The 21467-nt window shown below is 42.1% G+C and overlaps 3 protein-coding genes across 4 annotated transcripts; all 3 read right to left on the bottom strand.

Annotated features, from left to right (window-relative positions):
* Positions 1-246: 246 nt before the first annotated feature.
* On the bottom strand, positions 247-4184 carry LOC139561195 (zinc-binding protein A33-like). Its single transcript, XM_071378141.1, has 7 exons — positions 4083-4184; positions 3119-3702; positions 2940-3035; positions 2578-2811; positions 2333-2480; positions 2214-2240; positions 247-1114 (listed from the first exon to the last, which is right to left on the bottom strand). Exons 2-7 carry the CDS (start codon positions 3698-3700, stop codon positions 531-533), a joined length of 1671 nt encoding a protein of 556 aa, XP_071234242.1. The 5' UTR covers positions 3701-3702; positions 4083-4184; the 3' UTR covers positions 247-530.
* A 299-nt stretch (positions 4185-4483) lies between these two features.
* LOC139561227 (E3 ubiquitin-protein ligase TRIM39-like) lies at positions 4484-7952 on the bottom strand. 2 transcript variants are annotated; one of them, XM_071378190.1, is made up of 7 exons: positions 7849-7952; positions 6834-7417; positions 6648-6743; positions 6186-6419; positions 5925-6072; positions 5793-5819; positions 4484-5655 (listed from the first exon to the last, which is right to left on the bottom strand). In XM_071378190.1, exons 2-7 carry the CDS (start codon positions 7413-7415, stop codon positions 5075-5077), a joined length of 1668 nt encoding a protein of 555 aa, XP_071234291.1. In that variant the 5' UTR covers positions 7416-7417; positions 7849-7952; the 3' UTR covers positions 4484-5074. The 2 variants fall into 2 exon arrangements, with proteins under 2 accessions (XP_071234291.1, XP_071234292.1); XM_071378191.1 differs by lacking the exon at positions 7849-7952 and having other exon boundaries at positions 6834-7783.
* A 189-nt stretch (positions 7953-8141) lies between these two features.
* LOC139561224 (E3 ubiquitin-protein ligase TRIM39-like) lies at positions 8142-20630 on the bottom strand. Its single transcript, XM_071378185.1, has 9 exons — positions 20578-20630; positions 18807-19432; positions 18402-18635; positions 17730-17825; positions 15706-15827; positions 12261-12372; positions 11935-12082; positions 11686-11712; positions 8142-10862 (listed from the first exon to the last, which is right to left on the bottom strand). Exons 2-9 carry the CDS (start codon positions 19428-19430, stop codon positions 10306-10308), a joined length of 1920 nt encoding a protein of 639 aa, XP_071234286.1. The 5' UTR covers positions 19431-19432; positions 20578-20630; the 3' UTR covers positions 8142-10305.
* Between the last annotated feature and the right edge of the window lie 837 nt (positions 20631-21467).

Below are 21467 nucleotides of genomic sequence, written 5' to 3'. Positions count from 1 at the left end.
ATGACGAGACAGCCTGAGGGCCCTGGCGGAGTGGTGCCAGGAAAATAACCTCTCCCTCAACGTCAACAAAACAAAGGAGCTGATTGTGGACTTCAGGAAACAACAAAGGGAGCACGCCCTATCCACATCGACAGGGCCGCAGTGAAGAAGGTGGAAAGCTTCAAGTTCCTCGGCGTACACATCAATGACAATCTGAAAAGGTTCACCCACACTGACAGTGTGGTGAAGAAGGCGCAATCCAAAATGTAGATTAGAAAATTATTGATTTATAACATTATACACTCATAGTGTACATACAAACTAAACAGCCATTGATACAGAAAGGCAACAGTGTCAACAACATTGAATTATTGTTCTACGATATGTAAAATGGCTATAAAATGTGTTTTGACACTGTTACTAAAGATACATTAGAAATAAATATTTATGGGATTCATAGAAAGTGAACCACATTATGATGCATTAGAATGACTGGAAGGGAAACTATAAAACCAGATTTTTAGAGTGCTAGGGCCATACAATTCATATGGTTACTCTTTAGCTTTAGAGACGGCTTGCAGGAGTGATAGGTAGCGTGCTCTTGGGTCCTCCATGCAGGAAATGACCAATGCCTCTGACTTTTTGGCCTTGCTATACACGTAAAAGTAAGGGTAGAGTTTCTCAGTGAAAGACTGGTTTGTGAAAGAGTAGATGTGAGATTTTTCATCCACGTCGTAGAAGGAGACCTGACCCCTCTCATAGTCCACATAGATCCCAATTTTTCTAGGCCTGGGGTTCAGATAAAGATTCTTAAGGGGGGAGGAATGAACCTTATAATCAAATCCATCTTTTCCCAGTGCAAAGAACCCATGCGCTGAGATAATTTGGACCTTTTCCTTCCTGTTTACTGTTTCCTTGGCAACGCCTACATCCCAGTCATTTCTTAGGCCCACCTGAACCTCCCAGTAATGGCGTTCAGAGTTGAAGCCTTTCTCTCCTAAAACCATGGGGTAGATGTCAAACCTCTCTGGGTTGTCAGATATGATCTGGGGTGTTTTAGTGTATTTGATGCGTTTGCCACCATCAAACAGGCATATCCAACGACTTGCTGTGTTCGAGTCCAGGGTGACGTCCTCTGTGGAACAGAAAATTGATAGCAACCTTACTGAAATATATAGTGCTGCGAAAAAGTATATGCCTTTCTGTTTTTCTTCATTTTTGCATATTTGTGATACTGAATGTTTTCAGTTCTTCAACTTAAACCTAATATTAGATAAAGGGAATCTGAGTTTACAAATAACAAAGTTATGTAACACACAATTCCCCTGTGTGAAAAAATAATTGCCCCCTTACACTCAATAACTGGTTGTGTCACCGCTGCAATGACTGCAACCAAATACTTCCTGTCATTGTTGATCAGTATCTCACATCGCTGTGTAAGAATTTTGGCCCACTCTTCCATGCAGAACTGCTTTAACTCAGCGATATTTGCGGGTTTTCAATAATGAACTGCTTGTTTCAAGTCCTGCCACAGCATCTCAATTGGGATTAGGTCTCGACTTTCAGTTTAGGCCATTCCACAACTTCAAATTGGTTGCGTTTTAACAATTTTATGTAGACTTGATTGTGTGCTTTGGACAATTGTCTTGCTGCATGAACCAGCTGTGCTTCAGCTTCAGCTCACAGACTGATGGTCTAATATTCTCTTGTAGAATTATCTGATACAGAGCAGAAACCATGACCTAATCCCAATTGAGATGTTGTGGCAGGACTTGAAATGAGCAGTTCATGCTTGAAAACCCACAAATGTTGCTGAGTTAAAGCATTTCTGCATGGAAGAGTGGGCCAAAATTCCTCCACATGATGTGAGAGACTGATCAACAACTACAGGAAGCATTTGGTTGCAGTCATTGCAGCTAAAGGGGCATAAGTATAAAGAGTATAAGGGGGCAATTTATTTTTCACACAGGGGCATTGGGTGTTGCATAGCGTTGTTAATGAAATAAATGAAATAAGTATGTAATTGTTGTGTTATTTGTTCATTCAGGTTCCCTTTATCTAATATTAGGTTTTGGTTGAAGATCTCATAACATTCAGTGTCAAAAATATGCACAAGTCGAGAAAATTTGATAGAGGGAAAATACTTCATCATAGCACTGTATTCACTGTTAATGGCAATTACTGCTCTGATTTAAGTGTCATACTGCTTGTAGTTGAAGAATTTAGCATCTTACCTTTAAACCCCCCCATTCTCTTCAGTTCTGAAAAAAATATGAAAATGATTGATCCTCCACTATATTTACATTCAGAAATATATATATATATTTTTTAAATAATTTAACATAAAGCTTACCCATGTCTGTTAGTGTTTTCAATTCTCTCTTGAATATCTCCACCAGATTGGACACGGCTCTCCTCACTATCCCAACACACAGATCTGAGTACACACTGATCTCAGAAAAGTCCTTGGTGGATGGAGGGGCACATAGGGTCAGGTAAGTCTGCAGGGAAGGAGATCAGAAAGCCAACAACATTAAGTTATGTACAGTATAGTAATCCTCTGATACATTGACATCAACCACTGAGAGTGATACTGGCCTGTAGGAAGTGGAGGTGATCCTCAGTGTGTGAGAGCTGCTCCAGCTCAGTGCTTCTCCTCTGTAACTCAGTGATTTCCTGCTCCAGGTCATTGATGAGTCCTTCAGCCCTTTTCTCTGCTGCTGTTTGCATCGCCTCCATCACCTGCTTTAGATTGGTTCGTCTTTCGTCAACCGAACGCAACAGATTGGTGAAGAGATTCTCACTGTCCTCAATATCTTTGTTTGTACTTTTCTGATGTAATGGAAAGATGTATACACACTATTTATTAACTGATTGAATTGTTATACCCATTTTCCCAATGATTACATTAACATTGTGTATTGGTGATATTTTTTATTATGACATTTCTAAAGACTTACCCTACTGAGCTCCACGAAGTGTTTGATTTCATCCACCTTCTTCTGTCTGACCTGGACCATCTCTCCAACCTCTGCTTTAGCGGCTGCAAGCTCACCCTATAGACAGACAATATTGAAATAAATCAATTCTGTTTTTGCAGAAAAATAAATGTTAACTGTGTGGTTTCAACAAATCTTACCTTCTGGTGTGCTCCCATGTCTTCAATGGGCACAGTATCGTGAGACTTGTGGTCTGTCTCAGTACAGAACTGACACACACATGTCTGGTCGCTCCTACAGAACAGCTCCAGGAGCCTATCATGCTTCTTACACATCCTGTCCTCCAGGTTCTCCACAGGGTCGATCAGCTTGTGTCTCTTCAGATTCACCACTCTCTGATGATGCTCCAGGTGAGTCTCACAGTAAGAGGTCAGACACACCAGGCAGGACTTCAGAGCCTTGATCTTTCTTGTAGAACAAACACCACAAGCAACCTCCCCAGGAGCAGCTAAGCATTCTGGTACATTAAGTCTTCTTCTCTTGATATGCACAGAGATTTCCTCTATCACAGAGTTGGTGTAGACCTCTGGTCTCACATAGAATCGTTTCTGACATTTTAGACACTGGCATATCTCACTGTTATCCCAGTGTCCACTAATACAAACTTTGCAGAAGGTGTGGCCACAAGGAGTGGTAACTGGATCAGTGAACACATTCAGGCAGATAGAGCACAGGAACTGCTCTTCTGGTAGAAGGCTGCTGTCAGCATTCAATGATGACATCTCTATGTGGGAGATATGTTATTGTGATTAAATTATTATGGCTCTTGAATCATCCATATACTTTGAGTCAATATACATTTAGTCCATTTGCTTACTTAAGGTTGATAAGAAATGACTTCAACCCAAATACTGTGAAAATGCTGTAAAATACACATGTAGAAATATGTATAAAAAAACATTTTAAGCAGATGGAACTGAACTACACTGCAAGCAAAGGCTTGTACCAACATCATCAATAATAAGACTGGTCTCCACCCTGTTGAGTGACTCACTGTATATACATGTAACCCAACACCTCTTGCCAATTAATTGAAACCTAAAGTTGAACATCACTTTCTTTCACTTCAGTGAACAAAAGTAAAAAGTAAGAAATAATAACTACCTGTTTTGTCTTTTTTTTTAGCTAGATTTTTCCCGGCATACTTTTCAAACGCAGACAGGAATCATCAGGACAGGAAAGAAAACTATCACACACACATACAGTACTCCCTCACAAGAAGATAAATGCTGTTCCTTTTAGAAGGGAGGAGGATGAGCATTTGAAAGGGAGGAGCTACATTTCATAATTTCACTTAAAATGAAACTTAGAACTCTCACTGGAAACATTCACAGGTGACGCCCAAATCTTCAACTGTACAGTGGGGCAAAAAAGTATTTAGTCAGCCACCAATTGTGCAAGTTCTCCCACTTAAAAAGATGAGAGAGGCCTGTAATTTTCATCATAGGTACACTTCAACTATGACAGACAAAATGAGGGGAAAAAATCCAGAAAATCACATTGCAGGATTTTTAATGAATTTATTTGCAAATTATGGTGGAAAATAAGTATTTGGTCAATAACAAAAGTTTATCTCAATACTTTGTTATATACCCTTTGTTGGCAATGACAGAGGTCAAAGTCTTCACAAGGTTTTCACACACTGTTGCTGGTATTTTGGCCCATTCCTCCATGCAGATCTCCTCTAGAGCAGTGATGTTTTGGGGCTGTTGCTGGGCAATAATCATAGATACAATCAAGTCACAGCCACAGCAGGCCTGTGTGCAAATACTAGTATACGCTGTTGGAGTTGTTCTTTCCTTGTTCAATGTCATCAATTGTACTTTCCTCTCTTGCAAATCTTATACATACAAAAATGTTTGAAACATGTAAATACAGCAGAATTTCACACACATATTTGATGACAACATAACGACTTTATGTATTCCTTCATTTTATAACTTTTACTGTTGTTTATGAGGAAACACATGCTATATAAACATGATATAGGATTTTATTACATCAGAGGAAACTAGTGAGGGGTGCCAAGTCATTTAATTTTGTGTATTATTGAGTACTATTGAGTAATAATATCTAGCCTTTTATGGTGAGTATCTTCACTTTGCGGTATTGGAGAGTCTCCTCAAATGGTCTTTGTACTTCTTTATCCAATCGATGTAAATGACTAGTGACTCAGACTTCTTTTTCATGCTGTAGAGGTAAAAGTAGGGGTAAAGTTTCCCGGTGAAGGACAGACCAAGGAATGAGTAGAGGTGTGACTTTGCCAGCACATCATAAAAAGACACCTGCCCTTTCTCGTAATCAACATACACACCGACTCTTCTCGGTATGGGGTTCAGATTGAAGGTGGTAGGGGGTGAAGAACCAGCCTCATACTCCAAGTATCCGCTCTTTGACAGAACAAAGAAGCCATGTTCGGAATTCTTTTTAACCGCCTTCTTCCGGTTGACGGCCCTCATGGCAATGCCAACCTCCCACCTCCCACTCACGCCCACCTGGACCTCCCAGTAATGGCGTCCAGAGTTGAAACCCTTCTCTCCTAAGACCGCTGAGTAGTAGTCAAACCTCTTTGGATTGTCAGACACCGTCTGGGCTGTTTTGGCGTACTTTGTTCGCATTCCGTCTTCAGAGAGCTGTAGCCAACGATTTGCAGTGTTGGGGTCCAGAGTGACTTCATCTGAGGAGCAGAGATATGGGCCGATATATAATTTAGATAACATTTACAAAACATATAGCACAATTATGGGCCATATCATGGTTGTTAATGAGCATTAACCTCGTTATCATTCTCAAAGAAATTACAATTTATATCACCTTTGAACTCTTGCATTCTTGTGAGTTCTGTAAGAAAATAGACAGAACGTCATTAAACAATCCAGACAGAATACAATAGGACAGATTTTTTTAAATGCTTCTTTAATAAATATTGGTCAAAATGAATCTTACCTATTTCTGTAAGAACTTTTAGTTCTCCTCTTATGTTTTCCTCAATTTGAGACAAGGCTCTTCTCAAAGTCCCCACACACAGATCAGTGTTAACACTCACCCTGGACCATTTCTTAGTAGACGGAGGGGTGCGAAGGGACGGCAAACTCTACAACTCCCAAAAATGTATTCATTATCTCAGGAGTTTTCACTTCATGCATTTACAGTATATTGACAATATAGATTAACCCTAACCTATTGATGACAGAGAGGGACACTGACCTGTAGGAGGTGGAGGTAGTCCTCAGTGTGTGAGAGCTGCTCCAGCTCAGTGCTTCTCTTCTGTAGCTCAGTGATTTCCTGCTCCAACTGTTGGGTGAGCCCTTCAGCTCTCCTCTCCGCTGCTTTTTGCCTCTCCTCTATTACCTTCACAAGCTTAGTTCTCCTTTTTTTTATAGACTGTAACAGTTCAGTGAAAAGCTTTTCACTGTCCTCCACTTCTTTCTCAGTACTTTTCTAATGAAAAAAAATTGCATGTAGAGTTAATTACTTCAAAAACAATATATTTGGTTAATACTCTACTATAAACTGCTTGAATACAGAAGATACCTGCCTTCTGATAAATTGATTGAATAATATTCATTTTGGTTTAAAAAAATGTATACACATTTTCCCACTGGCTAAATAAACATTATGGCAATCCAGTGTGGTAATGTAACATGTTTTATTTTTGTCAGAACTTACTTTGCTGAGCACCACTGAGTGTTTGATCTCCTCCATCTTTGCATGTTTGTCCTGAATCATTTTCTGCACCTCTGCCTTAGTGGACACAAGCTCAGCCTGTGGAAAATTCATATCAAGTATGCATGAAGGAAATTAAGATGTCGTCGAAAGAGAATGATAGAAAAAAATTGAATTAAAAGGTCTTACCTTTTGTTTTACTCCCTCCTCTTCAATGGGTACAGTATTGTGACACTTGTGGTCAGTCTCAGTACACAAAACACACACACATGTCTGATCAGTCCTACAGAACAGCTCCAGGCCTCTTTCGTGCTTCTTACACATCCTGTCCTCCAAGTTATTCACAGGGTCGATCAGCTTGTGTCTCTTCAGATTCACCACTCTCTGATGAGGCTCCAGGTGAGTCTCACAGTAAGAGGTCAGACACACCAGGCAGGACTTCAGGGCCTTGAGCTTTATTGTGGAACAAACATCACAAGCCACCTCCCCAACGGAAACTGAGCATTCTGGTATATCAAGTCTTCTTCTCTTGATATGCACTGAGATCTCCTCTATCACAGAGTTGGTGGAGACCTCTGGTCTCACATAGAATCGTTTCTGACATTTTAGACACTGGCATATCTCACTGTTATCCCAGTATCCACTAATACAAACTTTGCAGAAGGTGTGGCCACAAGGAGTGGTAACTGGATCAGTGAACACATTCAGGCAGATAGAGCACAGGAACTGCTCTTCTGGTAGAAGGCTGCTGTCAACATTCAATGATGACATCTCTATGGGGGGAGATATGTTATTATTAAATTATTATGGCTCTTGAATAATCATATAATTTTAGTACCTTTAGCCCATATACTTTAGCACAGTATTGATGAGGTTCATAAGAAATAAGACTTCAGCTCAATTACAGTGAAAATCCTATAAATACACAAGTAAATATGTATAAAAAAAGTACATGCACAACATTTTATGCAGGTAAAACTGAACTACACTGCAAGCAAAGGCTTGTACCTACATCATCAATAATAAGACTGGTCTCCATCCTGCTGAGAGTGACTCACTGTACATGCATGTAACCCAACACCTCCAGCCAATTAACCAAAACCTCAAGATGAAAAACATCAGTTTCTCTCACTTTTTCTCAGAAAGCAACAACCCGAAAATAACAAGATAAGTCCAAAGTAAGACAAAAAAAACATATGCCTACCTGTTTTGTGAAGAAGAAAAAACAATAGAAAATGTCTATAGCAAGATTTGTCTGGGCTCACTTTTCAAAATGCACCACCAGAATGACAACAGCGAAACACACATACTCACAAACGGTACTGTATTATATTACCTTTACAAAGACAGGAGGATGAATGTTTGAGAGGGAGGAGCTAAGTGACATAATTTTGCTGAAAGTGAAACTTTAAACTGTAACACAAAACATTCCCACGTGAAACCTACATTTTCAGATTGAGTGTGTTCAAACTTTTCAAAATCTCACAAGACATGGACCAAAGACAAACATACATTTATTGTTGAAAATCATTCATATTTTTTTCACAATGTAAGTTGAATATGTAAATAGGTGCTAAAGTGCAAGTTAGAGGACAGTACTGTCATCCTCATAGATACATTCAAGGACCTGGGATGAAACCAATGTCTGTTAGATTCATCTTCTTTCAGATATTTAATCTAGACTTTAACGAACAGGAAATATGCCATAAAAAAACACAAACATTAAAAAAACACAAAGAAAAAAACAACCACTTTTCCTACCAAGATTATATTTGAAGGTATTTTCTGGGATGTGAGAACTCTGTTTGTTTGACCTGACAAAGATCCGTTACGGATCGAAACGTTGTCAATAAATCGTTGAATTGGGAGCTTTAACAGTGTGCAGGCCTTCTTCTCCTATAAAAGGTATTTTCTGCACAAAGAACTGTAGTCTTTCAGAGTTGTTCATCATAGCTGCAGTCTTTCTCAACAAGGTTCAACTGACATGGGGGATAGGGGGGCTGGACACCACCATAATACATTCCATTGTTATCACCATGAAATAAATATTAAATATGAGCCCCTCCTGCAATTGTGAAAAGATATTGACGTCTGGCACTCCCTAAGAGTTTACAGCGCATTCGGAAAGTCCTCAGACGCCTTCGCCTTTTCCACATATTTTTACTTTACAACCTTAATCTAAAATGTATAAAAAAATTGTATAAAAATAATGTTCTCATCAATCTACACACAATACCCCATAATGACAAAGCAAAACAGGTTTTTAGACATTTTTGCAAATGTATTAAAAATTAAGAACAGAAATACCTTTACATAAGTATTCAGACCCTTTGCTATGAGACTCGCAATTGAGGTCAGGTCCATCCTGTTTCCATTGATCATCCTTGAGATGTTTCTACAACTTGATTGGAGTCCAGCTGTGGTAAATTCAATTGATTGGACATGATTTGGAAAGGCACAGACCTGTCTATATAAGGTCCCACAGTTGACAGCGCATGTCAAAGCAAAAACCAAATCGTGAGGTCGAAGGAATTGTCCATAGAGCTCCGAGGCAGGATTGTGTCAAAGCACAGATCTGGGGAAGGGTACCAAAACATCATTCTTAAATGGAAGAAGTTTGGAACCACCAAGACTCTTCCTAGAGCTGGCCGCACGGACAAACTGAGCAATCGGGGGAGAAGGGCCTTGGTCAGGGAGATGACCAAGAACCCAGTGGTCACTGACAGAGCTCCAGTTTCTCTGTGGAGATGGGAGAATCTTCCAGAAGGACAACCATCTCTGCAGCACTCCACCAATTACGCATTTATGGTAGAGTGGCCAGACGGAAGCCAATCCTCAGTAAAAGGCACATGAAAGCCTCCTTGGAGTTTGCCAAAAGGCACCTAAGGCTCTCAGATAATGAGAAACAAGATTCTCTGGTCTGATGAAACCAATATTGTGTTTCAGCAGCAGGGACTGGGAGGAATGAGGGAAAGATGAACGGAGCAAAGTACAGAGAGATCTTTGATGAAAACATGCTTCAGAGCGCTCCTGACCTCAGACTGGGGCGAAGGTTAACCTTCCAAAGGGACAACAACCCTAAGCACACAGCCAATGATAACGCAGGAGTGGCTTCAGGACAAGTCTCTCCATGTCCTTGAGTGGCCCAGCCAGAGCCCGGACTTGAACCCAATCTAACATCTCTGGAGAGACCTGAAAATAGCTGTTCGGCAACGCTCCCCATCCAATCTGACAGAGCTTGAGAGAGAAGAATGGGAGAAACTCCCCAAATACAGGTGTGCCAAGCTTGTAGCGTAATACTTAATTAAGAAGACTCGAGGCTGTAATCGCTGCAAAAGTGCTTCAACAAAGTACTGAGTAACGGTCTGAATACTTATGTAAATGTGATATTTCAGCTTTTTATCTTTAATACATTTGCAAAATGTTCTATTTCTTGGGGGGTGGGGGTGTCATTATAGGGTATTGTGTGTAGATTGATGAGGGAAAAAAACATTTTCATCCATTTTAGAATAACGTAACAAAATGTGGAAAATGTCAAGGGATCTGAATACTTTCTAAATGCACTGTATATATATAATTCAGACATGGTTTCCCTACCAAGATAATTTGTAAATGTATTTCCTGCACACAGAATTGTAGTCTTTCAGAGTTGCAGTCTTTCTCAGCATTGCTTGATCTGAGTCTTCTCATTGGCCGGACAGATTACCATGGTATCCGACTGTTTATCACAACAGTATAAATAAAAGAAGGGAAACAACTTTTCCTTAAAGCTGTCCTCCATGAACGTATAGATATGACTCCTCTCCCTCACATTGTAAAATGACACCTGGCCCTCCTCACAGTCCACGTACACCCCGACCCTCTTTGGCTTGGGGTCAAGGGTCAGCGGTAACGGCGGGGTCGTGGAGGCCCTATACTCCTGACCTTTCTTCATGGCCAGCGCCCAGTAGCCCTGGGAGGAGCTAATGGCGATCCGGCCCTTCCTGTTGACCGATGCCTTGGCCACGCCTAGGTACCAGTCATCTTTGTCTCCCACCTGAACCTCCCAGTAGTGCCGCCCGGTGCTGAAGCCCTCGCAGCCCAGGACGATGACCACGGTGTCAAAACGCTCTGGGACGTCCGGAAGGTCCTGCCACGCCCCGAGGTGTCGTACCTGTCGACCGTCCTCTGAGAGCTGGAGCCACGGGTTGGCTGTGTCCGGGTCAAGTGTCAGGTCGACTGAGAATGGGGAGGAGAAATGTGTGAGCTACTGTATGTAATGCAATGAAATTACATTGAAAGGTTAGTCTCAATATACATTTTTCAGGAGAGACCTGGTAAAGGTGTTAGAGATGTGTGGAATATATAGGAATAGGATGCAATTGCACCTGCCCACTGTTCTTAGGTCAGTTATGTGTAACTCCCCTGCACACTTTGATTTTATCCCTAGCACTACAAATCTGATTAAAATACTCAAAGCTTGATGATGAGTTGGTTATGTGAATCATCTGTGTAGTGCTAGGGCAAAAGCCAAAAAGTGCACCCAGGGGGGGGCCCAGGACCGAGCTTGGAAAACCCTTTTCTAGGGCATTATCATTTAGAATGGCAAAAAAGAAACTGCATGCATCTGATTATAGACAAGTTGACTAACAAACAGCCTACCAAAATGTCCTAAAATCATAAGCAGAAACATAGACAATAAAAAAAATTCTGCTCCAACGGTCAAAAAAATAATTCTGAGATCTCTGATTGTAACCTAGTGCATTTTCTATTTTAGTGGGTTAGGGTCGGGTGTGGGCCTTTGATTTTCACTTTATCACATATAGTCGGGTGGTTGCGGATGGGTTACTAGCGATTTCATGCAGGTGCAGGTGAACAATCAGCTGACCGTGCACCACTAGTCTGGGAAGGCAAACTGAACCTAGGTCTGCATCTACAGAAAACTTCTATCAACAGCTTCAATTGTACCAGTTACAATATTGCTTGTGACTTTTTAAGGACTAGAATTGTGGATAATTTCACAGGTACATCTATGGAGCAGAGGGAAAAGAAAAATGTTCACCTGAGTATTTTGGAATTCTCTTCAGCTCTGTAAAATAAAGAAATAATCAATATCAATGTATAATTTGCTATATAGAACATTGGGGGGGAAAGTTTCCTTGACACAAATTAAGCCTATTGCTGGACCGAAAAGCACAGTCTTTGGGGAATCTTCATTGAAAATGCTTTTTATTTTAAGGCTAGACTATCTGTGTCCTGGAACCCGCCCCTAAAGGTGTGGACCTCATGTAAAGAGGAATCATAAACCTACCAGTGTCCACCAGTTTCTCAATTTCTTTAGCCAGTGTTTTTTCCAGTTCTGACACTGCTCTTCTGATGATCCCAACACACACCTCAGAGTGAACCCTGGTCCCAGACCAGTCCTTAGTGGCTGGAGGGCTGCACAGGGCTGGGAAACTCTACAGCGAGAGATATGAAAAAACGGTGAGTCAATCTACCTATGCAATATATTTGTATGCCATATATCTACAGTATCTAGACTCTACAATGTGTGGTCATTCTCATGATGCTTGGGTACCACACACATATATTCTGCTATGCATTGACAATGAAATGAATGTATGAAATAATTCCAACCTGTAGGAAGTGGATGTGGTCTTCTGTGCATGAGAGGTGTTCCAGGTCTTTATTCCTCCTCTGTAGCTCAGTGATCTCCTGCTCCAGATCCCCTATGAGTCCCTGGGACCACCTTGTAGAGACAGGACACCATAGTGTTAACTTAAAATAAAATCACATTTTATTGGTGAAATAAACATATTTAGCAGACGATATTGCGGGTTTAGCGAAATGCTTGTGTTCCTAGCTCCAACAGTGCAGTAATATCTAACAATACACACAAATCTAAAAGTAAAAGAATGGAATTAAAATACAGTAGAGTACAGCCTATACATATTAAATGAGTAAAACAGTATGTAAACATTATTAAGGTGACTGGTGTTCCATTGAAAGTGACCAGCGATTCCATGTCTATGTATATAGGGCAGCAGCCTCTAAGGTGCATGGTTGAGTAACCGGGTGGTAGCCGGTTAGTGATGCCTATTTAGCAGTCTGATGGCCTTGAGATAGAAGCTGTTTTTCAGTCTCTCGGTCCCAGCATTGATTCACCTGTACTGACCTCGCCTTCTGGATGAAAGCGGGGTGAACAGGCCGTGGCTCGGGTGGTTGACGTCCTTGATAATCTTTTTGGCCTTCCTGTACATCGGGTGCCGTAGGTATCTTGGAGGGCAGGCAGTGTGCCCCCGGTGATGCATTGGGTAGACTACACCACCCTCTGGAGAGCCCTGCGGTTGCGGGCGGCAAAGTTGCCGTACTAGACTGTGATACAGCCCGACAGGATGCTCTCAAATGTACATCTGTAAAAGTTTGTGAGGGTCTTGGGGGCCAACACACATTTCTTCAGCCTCCTGAGGTTGAAGAGGCGCTGTTGCGCCTTTTTCACCACACTGGCTGTGTGGGTGGATCATTTCAGATTGTCAGTGATGTGTACGCCGAGGAACTTGAAGCTTTCCCTTTTCCACTGCGGTCCCGTCAATGTGAATATGGGCGTGCTCTCTCTGTTGTCCATGATCAGCTCCTTTGTTTTGTTGACGCTGAGGGAGAGGTTTTTTTCCTGGCACTACCCCGCTAGGGCCCTCACTTCCTCCCTGTAGGCGGTTTTGTCATTGTTGTTAATCAGGCCTACTACTGTTGTGTCGTCTGCAAACTTGATGATTGAGTTTGAGATGTGCGTGGCCAAGCAGTCATGGGTGAACAGGGAATACAGGAGGGGGCTGAACACATACCCTTGTGGGGCCCCTGTTTTGAGGATCAGCGTAGCGGAGGTGTTGTTTCCTACCTTCACCACCTGGGGGCGGCGCATCAGGAAGTCCAGGACCCAGTTGCACAGGGCGGGGTTCAGACCCAGGGCCCCAAGATTAATGATGAGCTTGGAGGGTACTATGGTGTTGAAGGCTGAGCTATATTCAATGAACAGCATTCTTACACATGTATTCCTCTTGTCCAGATGGAATAGGGCAGTGTGCAGTGCAATGGCGATTGCATAATGTGTGGATCTATTGGGGCGGTATGCAAATTGAAGTGGGTCTAGGGTGTCAGGTAAGGTGGAGGTGATATGATCCTTAACTAGCCTCTCAAAGCATTTAATTTTGTCAGAAGTGAGTGCTACAGGGTGATAGTCATTTAGTTCAGTTACCTTTGCTTTCTTGGGTACAGGAACAATGGTGGACAACTTGAAGCAAGTGGACTCGGATAGGTAGAGATTGAATATGTCCGTAAATACTCCAGCCAGCTGGTCTGCACATGCTCTGAGGACGCGGCTAGGGATACTGTCTGGACCGGCAGCCTTGCGAGGGTTAACACGATTAAAATGTCTTACTCACGTCGGCCATGGAGAACGAGAGCCCACAGTCCTTGGGAGCAGACCGTGTCGGTGGCACTGTGTTATCCTCAATGTGGGCGAAGAAGGTGTTTAGCTTGTCTGGGAGCAAGACGTCGGTGTCCGTGACTTGGCTGGTTTTCCCTTTGTAATCGGTGATTGTATGTAGACCCAGCCACATACTACATCTCGTGTCTGAGCCATAGAATTGCAATTCCACTTTGTCTCTGTACTGATGTTTTGCCTGTTTGATTGCCTTACAGAGGGAGTAAATACACTGTTTGTATTGGACCATATTCCCAGTCATCTTGCCGTTGTTAAATGCGGTGGTTGGCACTTTCAGTTTTGTTCGAATGCTGCCATCTATCACAGTTTTTGGTCAAGGTAGTCACAGTGGGAACAACATTCCCTACACACTTCTTGATGTACTCAGTTACCCTGTCGTGAATACGTCAATGTTATTCTCAGAGGCAACCCGGAACATATCCCAGTCCACCTGATGAAAATAATCTTGAAGCATGGATTCTGATTGGTCAGCGTTGAAAAGTACTTAGCACGGGTACTTCCTGTGTGAGTTTATGCCTGTAGGAAGGGAGGAGCAGAATGAAGTCGTGATCTAATTTGCTGAAGGGAGGGCGGGGGAGGGCCTTGCAGTCATCCCGGAAAGGAGTCAAGAATTTCTGTAGCGTGAGTACTACAGTCAAAAGGGTGATAGAACTTTGGTAGCGTTTTCCTCAAATTTGCTTTGATAAAATCCCCAGCTACAATAAATGCGGCCTCAGGACATGTGGTTTCCAGTTTGCACAAAGTCCAGTGTAATTCCTTGAGGGCCGTCATGGTATTGGCTTGAAGGGGAATATACATGGCTGTGACTTTAACCGAAGAGAACTCTCTTGGGAGGTAATACAGTAGACATTTGATTGTGAGATATTCTAGGTTGGGTGAACAAAAGGACTTGAGTTCCTGTACGTTATCACAATCACACTATGAGTAGTTAATCATGAAACATACACTACTTCCTTTCTTCTTCTCGTCGAGTTCTTTATTCCTGTCTGCGCGATATACTGAGAACCCAGCTGGCTATATGGACGGGGACAATATTTCCGGAGAGAGCCATGATTCCGTGAAACAGAGTTTGTTACAGTCCCTGATGTCTCTCTGGAAGGAGATCCTCACCCTGAGCTTGTCTACTTTATAGTTCAAGGACTGAACATTAGCTAGTAAAATACTCTGAAGTGGTGGATGGTATGCACGCATCCTGAGTCGGCTAGAAGTCCACTCTGAATACCTCTTCTTTGCCGGTGGCGTCTTGGAGCAGCCTTTGGGATAAGTTAAATTGCCCTGTGGGGTACGAACAAAGGATCCAATTCGGGAAAGTCATATTTCTGGTCGTAATGCTGGTGAGTTACCGCCGATCTGATATCTAAATGTTATTTCCCGGCTGTATGTAATAACACAAAACACTTTCTGGGCTAATAATGTAAGAAATAACAGACAAAAAAACGAAATACTGAAAAGTTGCTTAGGAGCTAGAAGCAGAGCTGCCATCTGTCAGCGCCATTTTCTCCATCAGGAACCTCTTTAGTAAGATAACACCGGATACACGACACAGAGCATTATGGGTACTGTAGTACCTCCCCTACACACCTCTCTGTCTCGCTCTGCTTCTCCTCGATGGCCAGCACCAGCTCAGTCTGGGTCCTCTGGATGGAGTGAATCAGCTCTTGGAACATCTGCTTGCTGTCCTCGATCTCCCTCTGGGCGCTGGACTATAGCAGGGAGTACTATTACTTAAGGTGAAGCAGTATTGCATTCTGGGGTCCCACTTATACCATAGTAATTACAATGTTATTATACATTGTTACATGGTATTTACATATTTGTAATTGCATAATTAAGACTAGGGTTGCAAAATTCCTTTGAACTTTCTATAAATTCCCTGGTTTTCTTGGTTGGAGGATTCCTGGAATCAGAAGGGAATAATCAGGAAATCCGGACATCTCCAATCAGGATTTCTGGAAAACCAGGGAATTTATTGAAAGTTTCAGGTATTTTGTAACCCCAGTTGTGACTACAGCAGTGTGCATACTAGTTGTTTATATTATGGTATTCCCTCTGGGTACTGGATCATACTTCACAATATTTACACTTCATAACATGGTAAAAACCATTTTAGAGCAGTGTTACAATGAGTAAATTATCATTGTATTTATTCCTTATGTTATTATCTTTCAATTTGTTTCTATCTGCATTGTTGGGAAGGGGCCCGTAAGTAAACATTTCACTGTTAGTCTACACCTGCTGTTAACGAAGCATGTGACAAATACAATTTGATTTGATTATTACACGTTTGAATATTGCTTACTTCTTAGCAACTGGGTATCATCAATGTTATTATTATACTGTATTGGGACACCTCTCTAGAGTGTAGAAGAGGATATCATTTCTTGAGCAGCAGCTGCAGCGGCAGTAGTATACTACAGTATTCTGTCTAACGCCCTGTAGTAAGCACATCAATAAGGTTAACACTACAACCCTGCCAAGAGGTCCAGGGTGCACACCAAATTACACCCTATTCCCTAATAAGTGAACTACTTTTAACCAGGGCCCTGGTCAAAAGTAGTGCACGACATAAGGAATGGGGGCTGTTTGGGATGCAGCGCCTTTCAGACTCTTTGGTCTTTATGGCTGAAGTGTTGGCTTTGAGTGTGCCAGGACGTTATTGAGATCCACCCCTTCTGTCAGACGACCTTTAGGTTGCCTGAGGAGGATACATTTACATTGTGTGTTTTTCTACATCTCGATAAAGGAAGGAAAATACTTTGAAGCTAAAATACGGATCTACCCTACAAAATCCAACAGCAATGTATTGTGTCAACCCTGCTCCCCACATTGGGCCGATGTACAAAGCTAAATTATATCCTAGAATCCAGCAGTGTATTATGTCAACCCTGGTCCTTAAAGGGATCCTTCAGGATTTTGGCAATGAGGCCCTGTATCTACTTCCCTAGAGTCAGATGAACTTGTGGGTACCATTTTTATGTCTCTGCGTGCAATTTGAAGGAAGTGGCTAACTAGTTCAATTGCTCATGAGCGTTAGCGTAATGAGCTAATGCTAGTCAGCATTAGCTCACGCAACTACAGTACCTCTAACTCCCTTCATATTGGACACAGAGACATAAAAATGGCATCCACAAGTTCATCTCACCATGTTTGTCAAAATATATCCCTGATATATCTATGATTTAATCTCTTGTACAGTACGAATCCCAACTGTCAACTTGACAACTGGGCGGCAGGTAGCCTAGTGGTTAGTGTTGGGCCTGTAACCGAAAGGTTGGTGGATCGAATCCCAGAGCTGAAAAGGTACAAATCTGTTGTTCTGCCCCTGAACAAGGCAGTTAACCCACTGTTCCTAGGCCTTCATTGTAAACAAGAATTTGTTCTTAACCGACTTGCCTTGTTAAATAAAGGTAAAAAATAAATACAATTATATAACCTCTGTTTCCTATATGCTATAGAGTACTGCTTTTGACCAGGATCCAAGGCTGTGATGAAAAGTAGTGCACTATGTACAGAACAGGGTACCTTTTAACCAGGGCCCGTATTGTTAAAAGTTGTCCACTATGTAGGGAATAGGGTACCATTTTCATAGCAGCCAAATAACTCACTTTATTCAGCTCCACTGAGTGTTTGATCTCCTCCACCTTCTTCAGTCTTTCCTGGATCATCTGCTGTACATCAATCTCTGTCTTCTTCAGCTGAGCCTGATGTGGGAAACGTAGGTGAGAGATAATTCATCTTACCTGAGGCAGTCTATAGCCTGGTCCCAGATCTGCTTATACAACATGTTGACAATGACCAACAAGGACTTGGCATGATAGCACAAGCAGACTGGAATTCAGGGTAGGCAGCATATTCTCTTCCAATAAAATCTACTGCTAGGCTTCACAAATTGTAGTGTTTTATTGGTGTATTTAAGTAACAAATACACTTGATCTCTTCTGAAAGTTACTTTTACAACCGCAATTGGAATCACTGTCTGTCGGTTTTATTAGTAGTGGACTATAGATAATAATGTGATGCAACATCAGGATTAGACTATACTCTTTTGCTTTCCATGCTATGTGCATCAGGCCTTGACATCAGAAGAGTTGCTATGTCTTCGAAAATTATAAACCAATTCAATGAACTGCAATTCATTCTCAACACGTTCAGATACAGTATAGTGTTTGCACAGTATGGGGCAAATCCTAACTTCCAGTCTCTCACTGACATCAATGCATGACTAAGAGAAAATTGGATGTTAGGATTTAACCTCAAGTCTAGGGGATTCCTCTCACCTTCTTGTCAGACCACTCCCTCTCCACAGGGACAGTATAGTGGGCTCTGTGGTCCGTCTCGGTGCACAGCACGCACACACACATCTGGTCCTTCTTACAGAAGAGCTCCAGGAGCCTCTCGTGCTTCGGACACATTCTATCTTCCAGGTTAGCCACAGGCTCAATCAGCTTGTGCTTAGTGAAGCGGGTGTTGTGGTTCTTCATGTGTTCCTCGCAGTACGAGGTCAGACACACCTACGAATAATTCATAATAATAATCATAATAAATTATTACAATTGTTAAGCGCTTTCAGAACAATCAACTTGAATAATCTTCATCATCATCAAAATATAACAGACAAGAAATTTATAAATGATATATTATCCAAAACACAACAAACAAATCTAATAAGAATCGTATATCACCAGGCAGGACTTGACAGCCTTCATGCGATCACCCATGCAGACATCACAAGAAACCTCGCCCCAGGGAGTGTGGGGTGGAGAGGGCGGAGCAAGGGCTGGTGGTGCCTTTGGCTTTTCCTCTGGTTTTGAATCCATTAATTTCTCTGGTTCCTGGCTGGTCGTTCGCTGTAGCTGTAGCTTCTGCATCTTTTGATTCAGCCTCAGCTCCTGAAGAAGTTTCTGCTGCTTTTGAACCAGATCCTGCTGTTCTTTCTTCTTAGTTTCCTGCTCCATCTTTTTCTCCTCCTGCTCCTTTCTTTGTTCCTCCATCTTCTTTTGTAGCTCACGTTCCTCTTTCAGCTCCTGCTGTTGGAGACGCTCTGCATTGCTAACCCTGATGTACTTGAATTGCTCTGCAATCTCCCTCAGGACAGTGTTGATGCTAATGTCGGGCCTCTTGAAGAAGGTCTTCTTGCACATGGGGCATTGGAACAGGGCGGTGGTCTTCCAGTAGTCTAGGATGCAGCAGCGGCAGAAGTTATGTCCACAGGGGATGGAGACAGGGTTGGTGAACACGTCCAGACAGATGGAACAATGGACCTGCTCTTCCGCCAGATTTCCATTATTTCCTGCAAGGTAAGCCATTGCTGGCAGAGAACGCCATGCACTGTCACACTTTACATTGCAGTGTTCTGTGACACTTTATTGACATTGGGATCGTTGTCCAACCTGTGATATCTGACCTGTGAGATGCGGGCCATAAAGCAGGCAGTAACATCAGGTGTATTTTAAAACAAAAAGGTCTTCATGAAGTATGGATGGCTGTTAATATCGTCTCCAAAAATATATTTCTCGAACTAGAATATTAGATATTAATTTCAAGTGTTTCTTGAAGAATTACTATTATAACACTAACAACAAATGCGGTCCTCGCCACTTCTGATGACGAGCCAAGCGAGATCTGTTGATAAGCGTGTGGGCATTCATTACTTGAATTATCCCCCATGTTAAATAGACTAGGCAAGAGTTGTTTGATTTGGAAAGCAGGTTGGCAGCATGTTAAAACTATGTGCACCCCTGGCCCACCCGCTTTGGAATTTGGGCAACAAGCATTTATGAACACATGGCCTGCGTTCCAAATGGAACCATAATACCCTATGCAGTGCATTACTTTGGACTTGTGCCCACATGGCTCTGGTCAAAAGTAGTGCACAATAAAGGGAATATGGTGCCATTTGGAATGCACACCATGGATAGAAGGTTGGCTATTCATAGATCTGCTCTGCTTTCTCTGTCATAAACAACTTGGGTACATGCGTATAAGCTCTTCTTTCTCCAGACAGGTACACTTCTCTTCATGGATTTGAAAGATGACTGGTATATCAATCCAATGGTTTTACATAAGTGAATGAGTGTTAACTTCAGGAGGAAAAATAGATTGTTATTATTATAACCACAAAGAGACTTTCTCCTCAGATAATTACAAATGATTTGTTTTCATATGCATCCTCCAATCCGCCTGTAGAACACAATCAAGATATTTCAACAGCTGAGACCAAGCTTTAGTTGAAGCCTCGCATTATCAACGATATTAAACTCTTTCCCATCTGTCCTGATCGAATACAAACACAATCAAAAATACATTATAGAATTCCCAATACCTTAAGTGTATTCTTGCTGAAGCAGTTGAGGTAGAGAGAAAACGTGCAGAGAAAGAGAGAGACAGAGACATAGACAGACAGAGAGCTAGACAGATAGAGACAGAGAAAAAGAGAGATATGGGAACACTCACCAGAAGGCAGCTGCTGTAGAGAACCACTGTAGACAGTCCCTGCTCTGACCAACACTGACACATGACACTGTTGCCACCAACAGCCCCACTCCCCAAAATATACCCCTCTCCCTCCGCCTCTTCACCTCATTTACCAATTTATACTTCCACGATCACTGTGCACAAAGGGGAACAAGATTAACCCTTTATTAGGTAATGGCTTTTATCATTCTTTGCCTAGAGCCCCATGTCACTTTTTCATTGATTAACATTTGTAAGATTGGGTCCTACACTCAGCACAAAATTTAGTAACACATAGAATAGACATACCGGGGTGGCAGGTAGCGTAGCAGTTAAGAGGTTTGGGCTAGTATCCGAAAGCTGGTTTGAATCCCCGAGCCGACGAGGTGAACCATCTGTCAATGTGCCCTTGAGCAAGGCACTTACCCCTAATTGTTGGGTAAGAGCGTCTGCTAAGTTACTAAATTGTGAACGTCAACATCCCACAATGCCGTATCTCTCACTTTAGATGTAAGTTATGTCATCACGTGGCCTTTTGGGTGTATATTGTGCCCCCCCTCCTCTCTCTCTCCCACGTCAGGTTTTACAAAGGTCATAAACACAGTGGTTCCTCCTTTAAAGGTTGTGTCATACAGCGGCACACCTTGCGAGCTGCCGCAGCATTCTGTGGCATGTCATTTAATCGTGAGCCATTTTTTCTGTTAATGCAAGTTAGTGCTAGTTTGACCACCAGAGGGCATCTTTGAGAAGCATTCGATACTCTTCCATTTGGGCATTACCAGAGATGGGGAGGGCATGCGGGAGACTGATTCCATATGTGTTATTTCATAGTTGTGATGTTTTCACTATTATTCTACAATGTAGAAAATAGTAAAAATAAAGAAAAATCC

Source organism: Salvelinus alpinus, chromosome 31 (assembly GCF_045679555.1).
Source record: "Salvelinus alpinus chromosome 31, SLU_Salpinus.1, whole genome shotgun sequence".
Classification (NCBI taxonomy): Eukaryota; Metazoa; Chordata; class Actinopteri; order Salmoniformes; family Salmonidae; genus Salvelinus; species Salvelinus alpinus.
The sequence above is the reverse complement of the archived record's forward strand: the minus strand, read 5'-3'. Positions and strand labels throughout refer to the sequence as shown.

Excerpts from the sequence above, each read along its gene's own strand:
- LOC139561195 (XM_071378141.1), bottom strand. The coding sequence starts at position 3,700 with ATGTCATCATTGAATGCTGACAGCAGCCTTCTACCAGAAGAGCAGTTC. Across the intron at positions 2,481-2,577 it reads ATCACCTCCACTTCCTACAG|ACTTACCTGACCCTATGTGC; the intron begins GCCAGTATCACT and ends CCTTCCCTGCAG. Across the intron at positions 1,115-2,213 it reads GAGAATGGGGGGGTTTAAAG|AGGACGTCACCCTGGACTCG; the intron begins GTAAGATGCTAA and ends TCTGTTCCACAG.
- LOC139561227 (XM_071378190.1), bottom strand. The coding sequence starts at position 7,415 with ATGTCATCATTGAATGTTGACAGCAGCCTTCTACCAGAAGAGCAGTTC. Across the intron at positions 6,744-6,833 it reads AGGAGGGAGTAAAACAAAAG|GCTGAGCTTGTGTCCACTAA; the intron begins GTAAGACCTTTT and ends AATTTTCCACAG. Across the intron at positions 5,656-5,792 it reads AAGAATGCAAGAGTTCAAAG|ATGAAGTCACTCTGGACCCC; the intron begins GTGATATAAATT and ends TCTGCTCCTCAG.
- LOC139561224 (XM_071378185.1), bottom strand. The coding sequence starts at position 19,430 with ATGGCTTACCTTGCAGGAAATAATGGAAATCTGGCGGAAGAGCAGGTC. Across the intron at positions 17,826-18,401 it reads GGGAGTGGTCTGACAAGAAG|GCTCAGCTGAAGAAGACAGA; the intron begins GTGAGAGGAATC and ends TTCCCACATCAG. Across the intron at positions 12,373-15,705 it reads AAGCAGAGCGAGACAGAGAG|GTGGTCCCAGGGACTCATAG; the intron begins GTGTGTAGGGGA and ends TGTCTCTACAAG.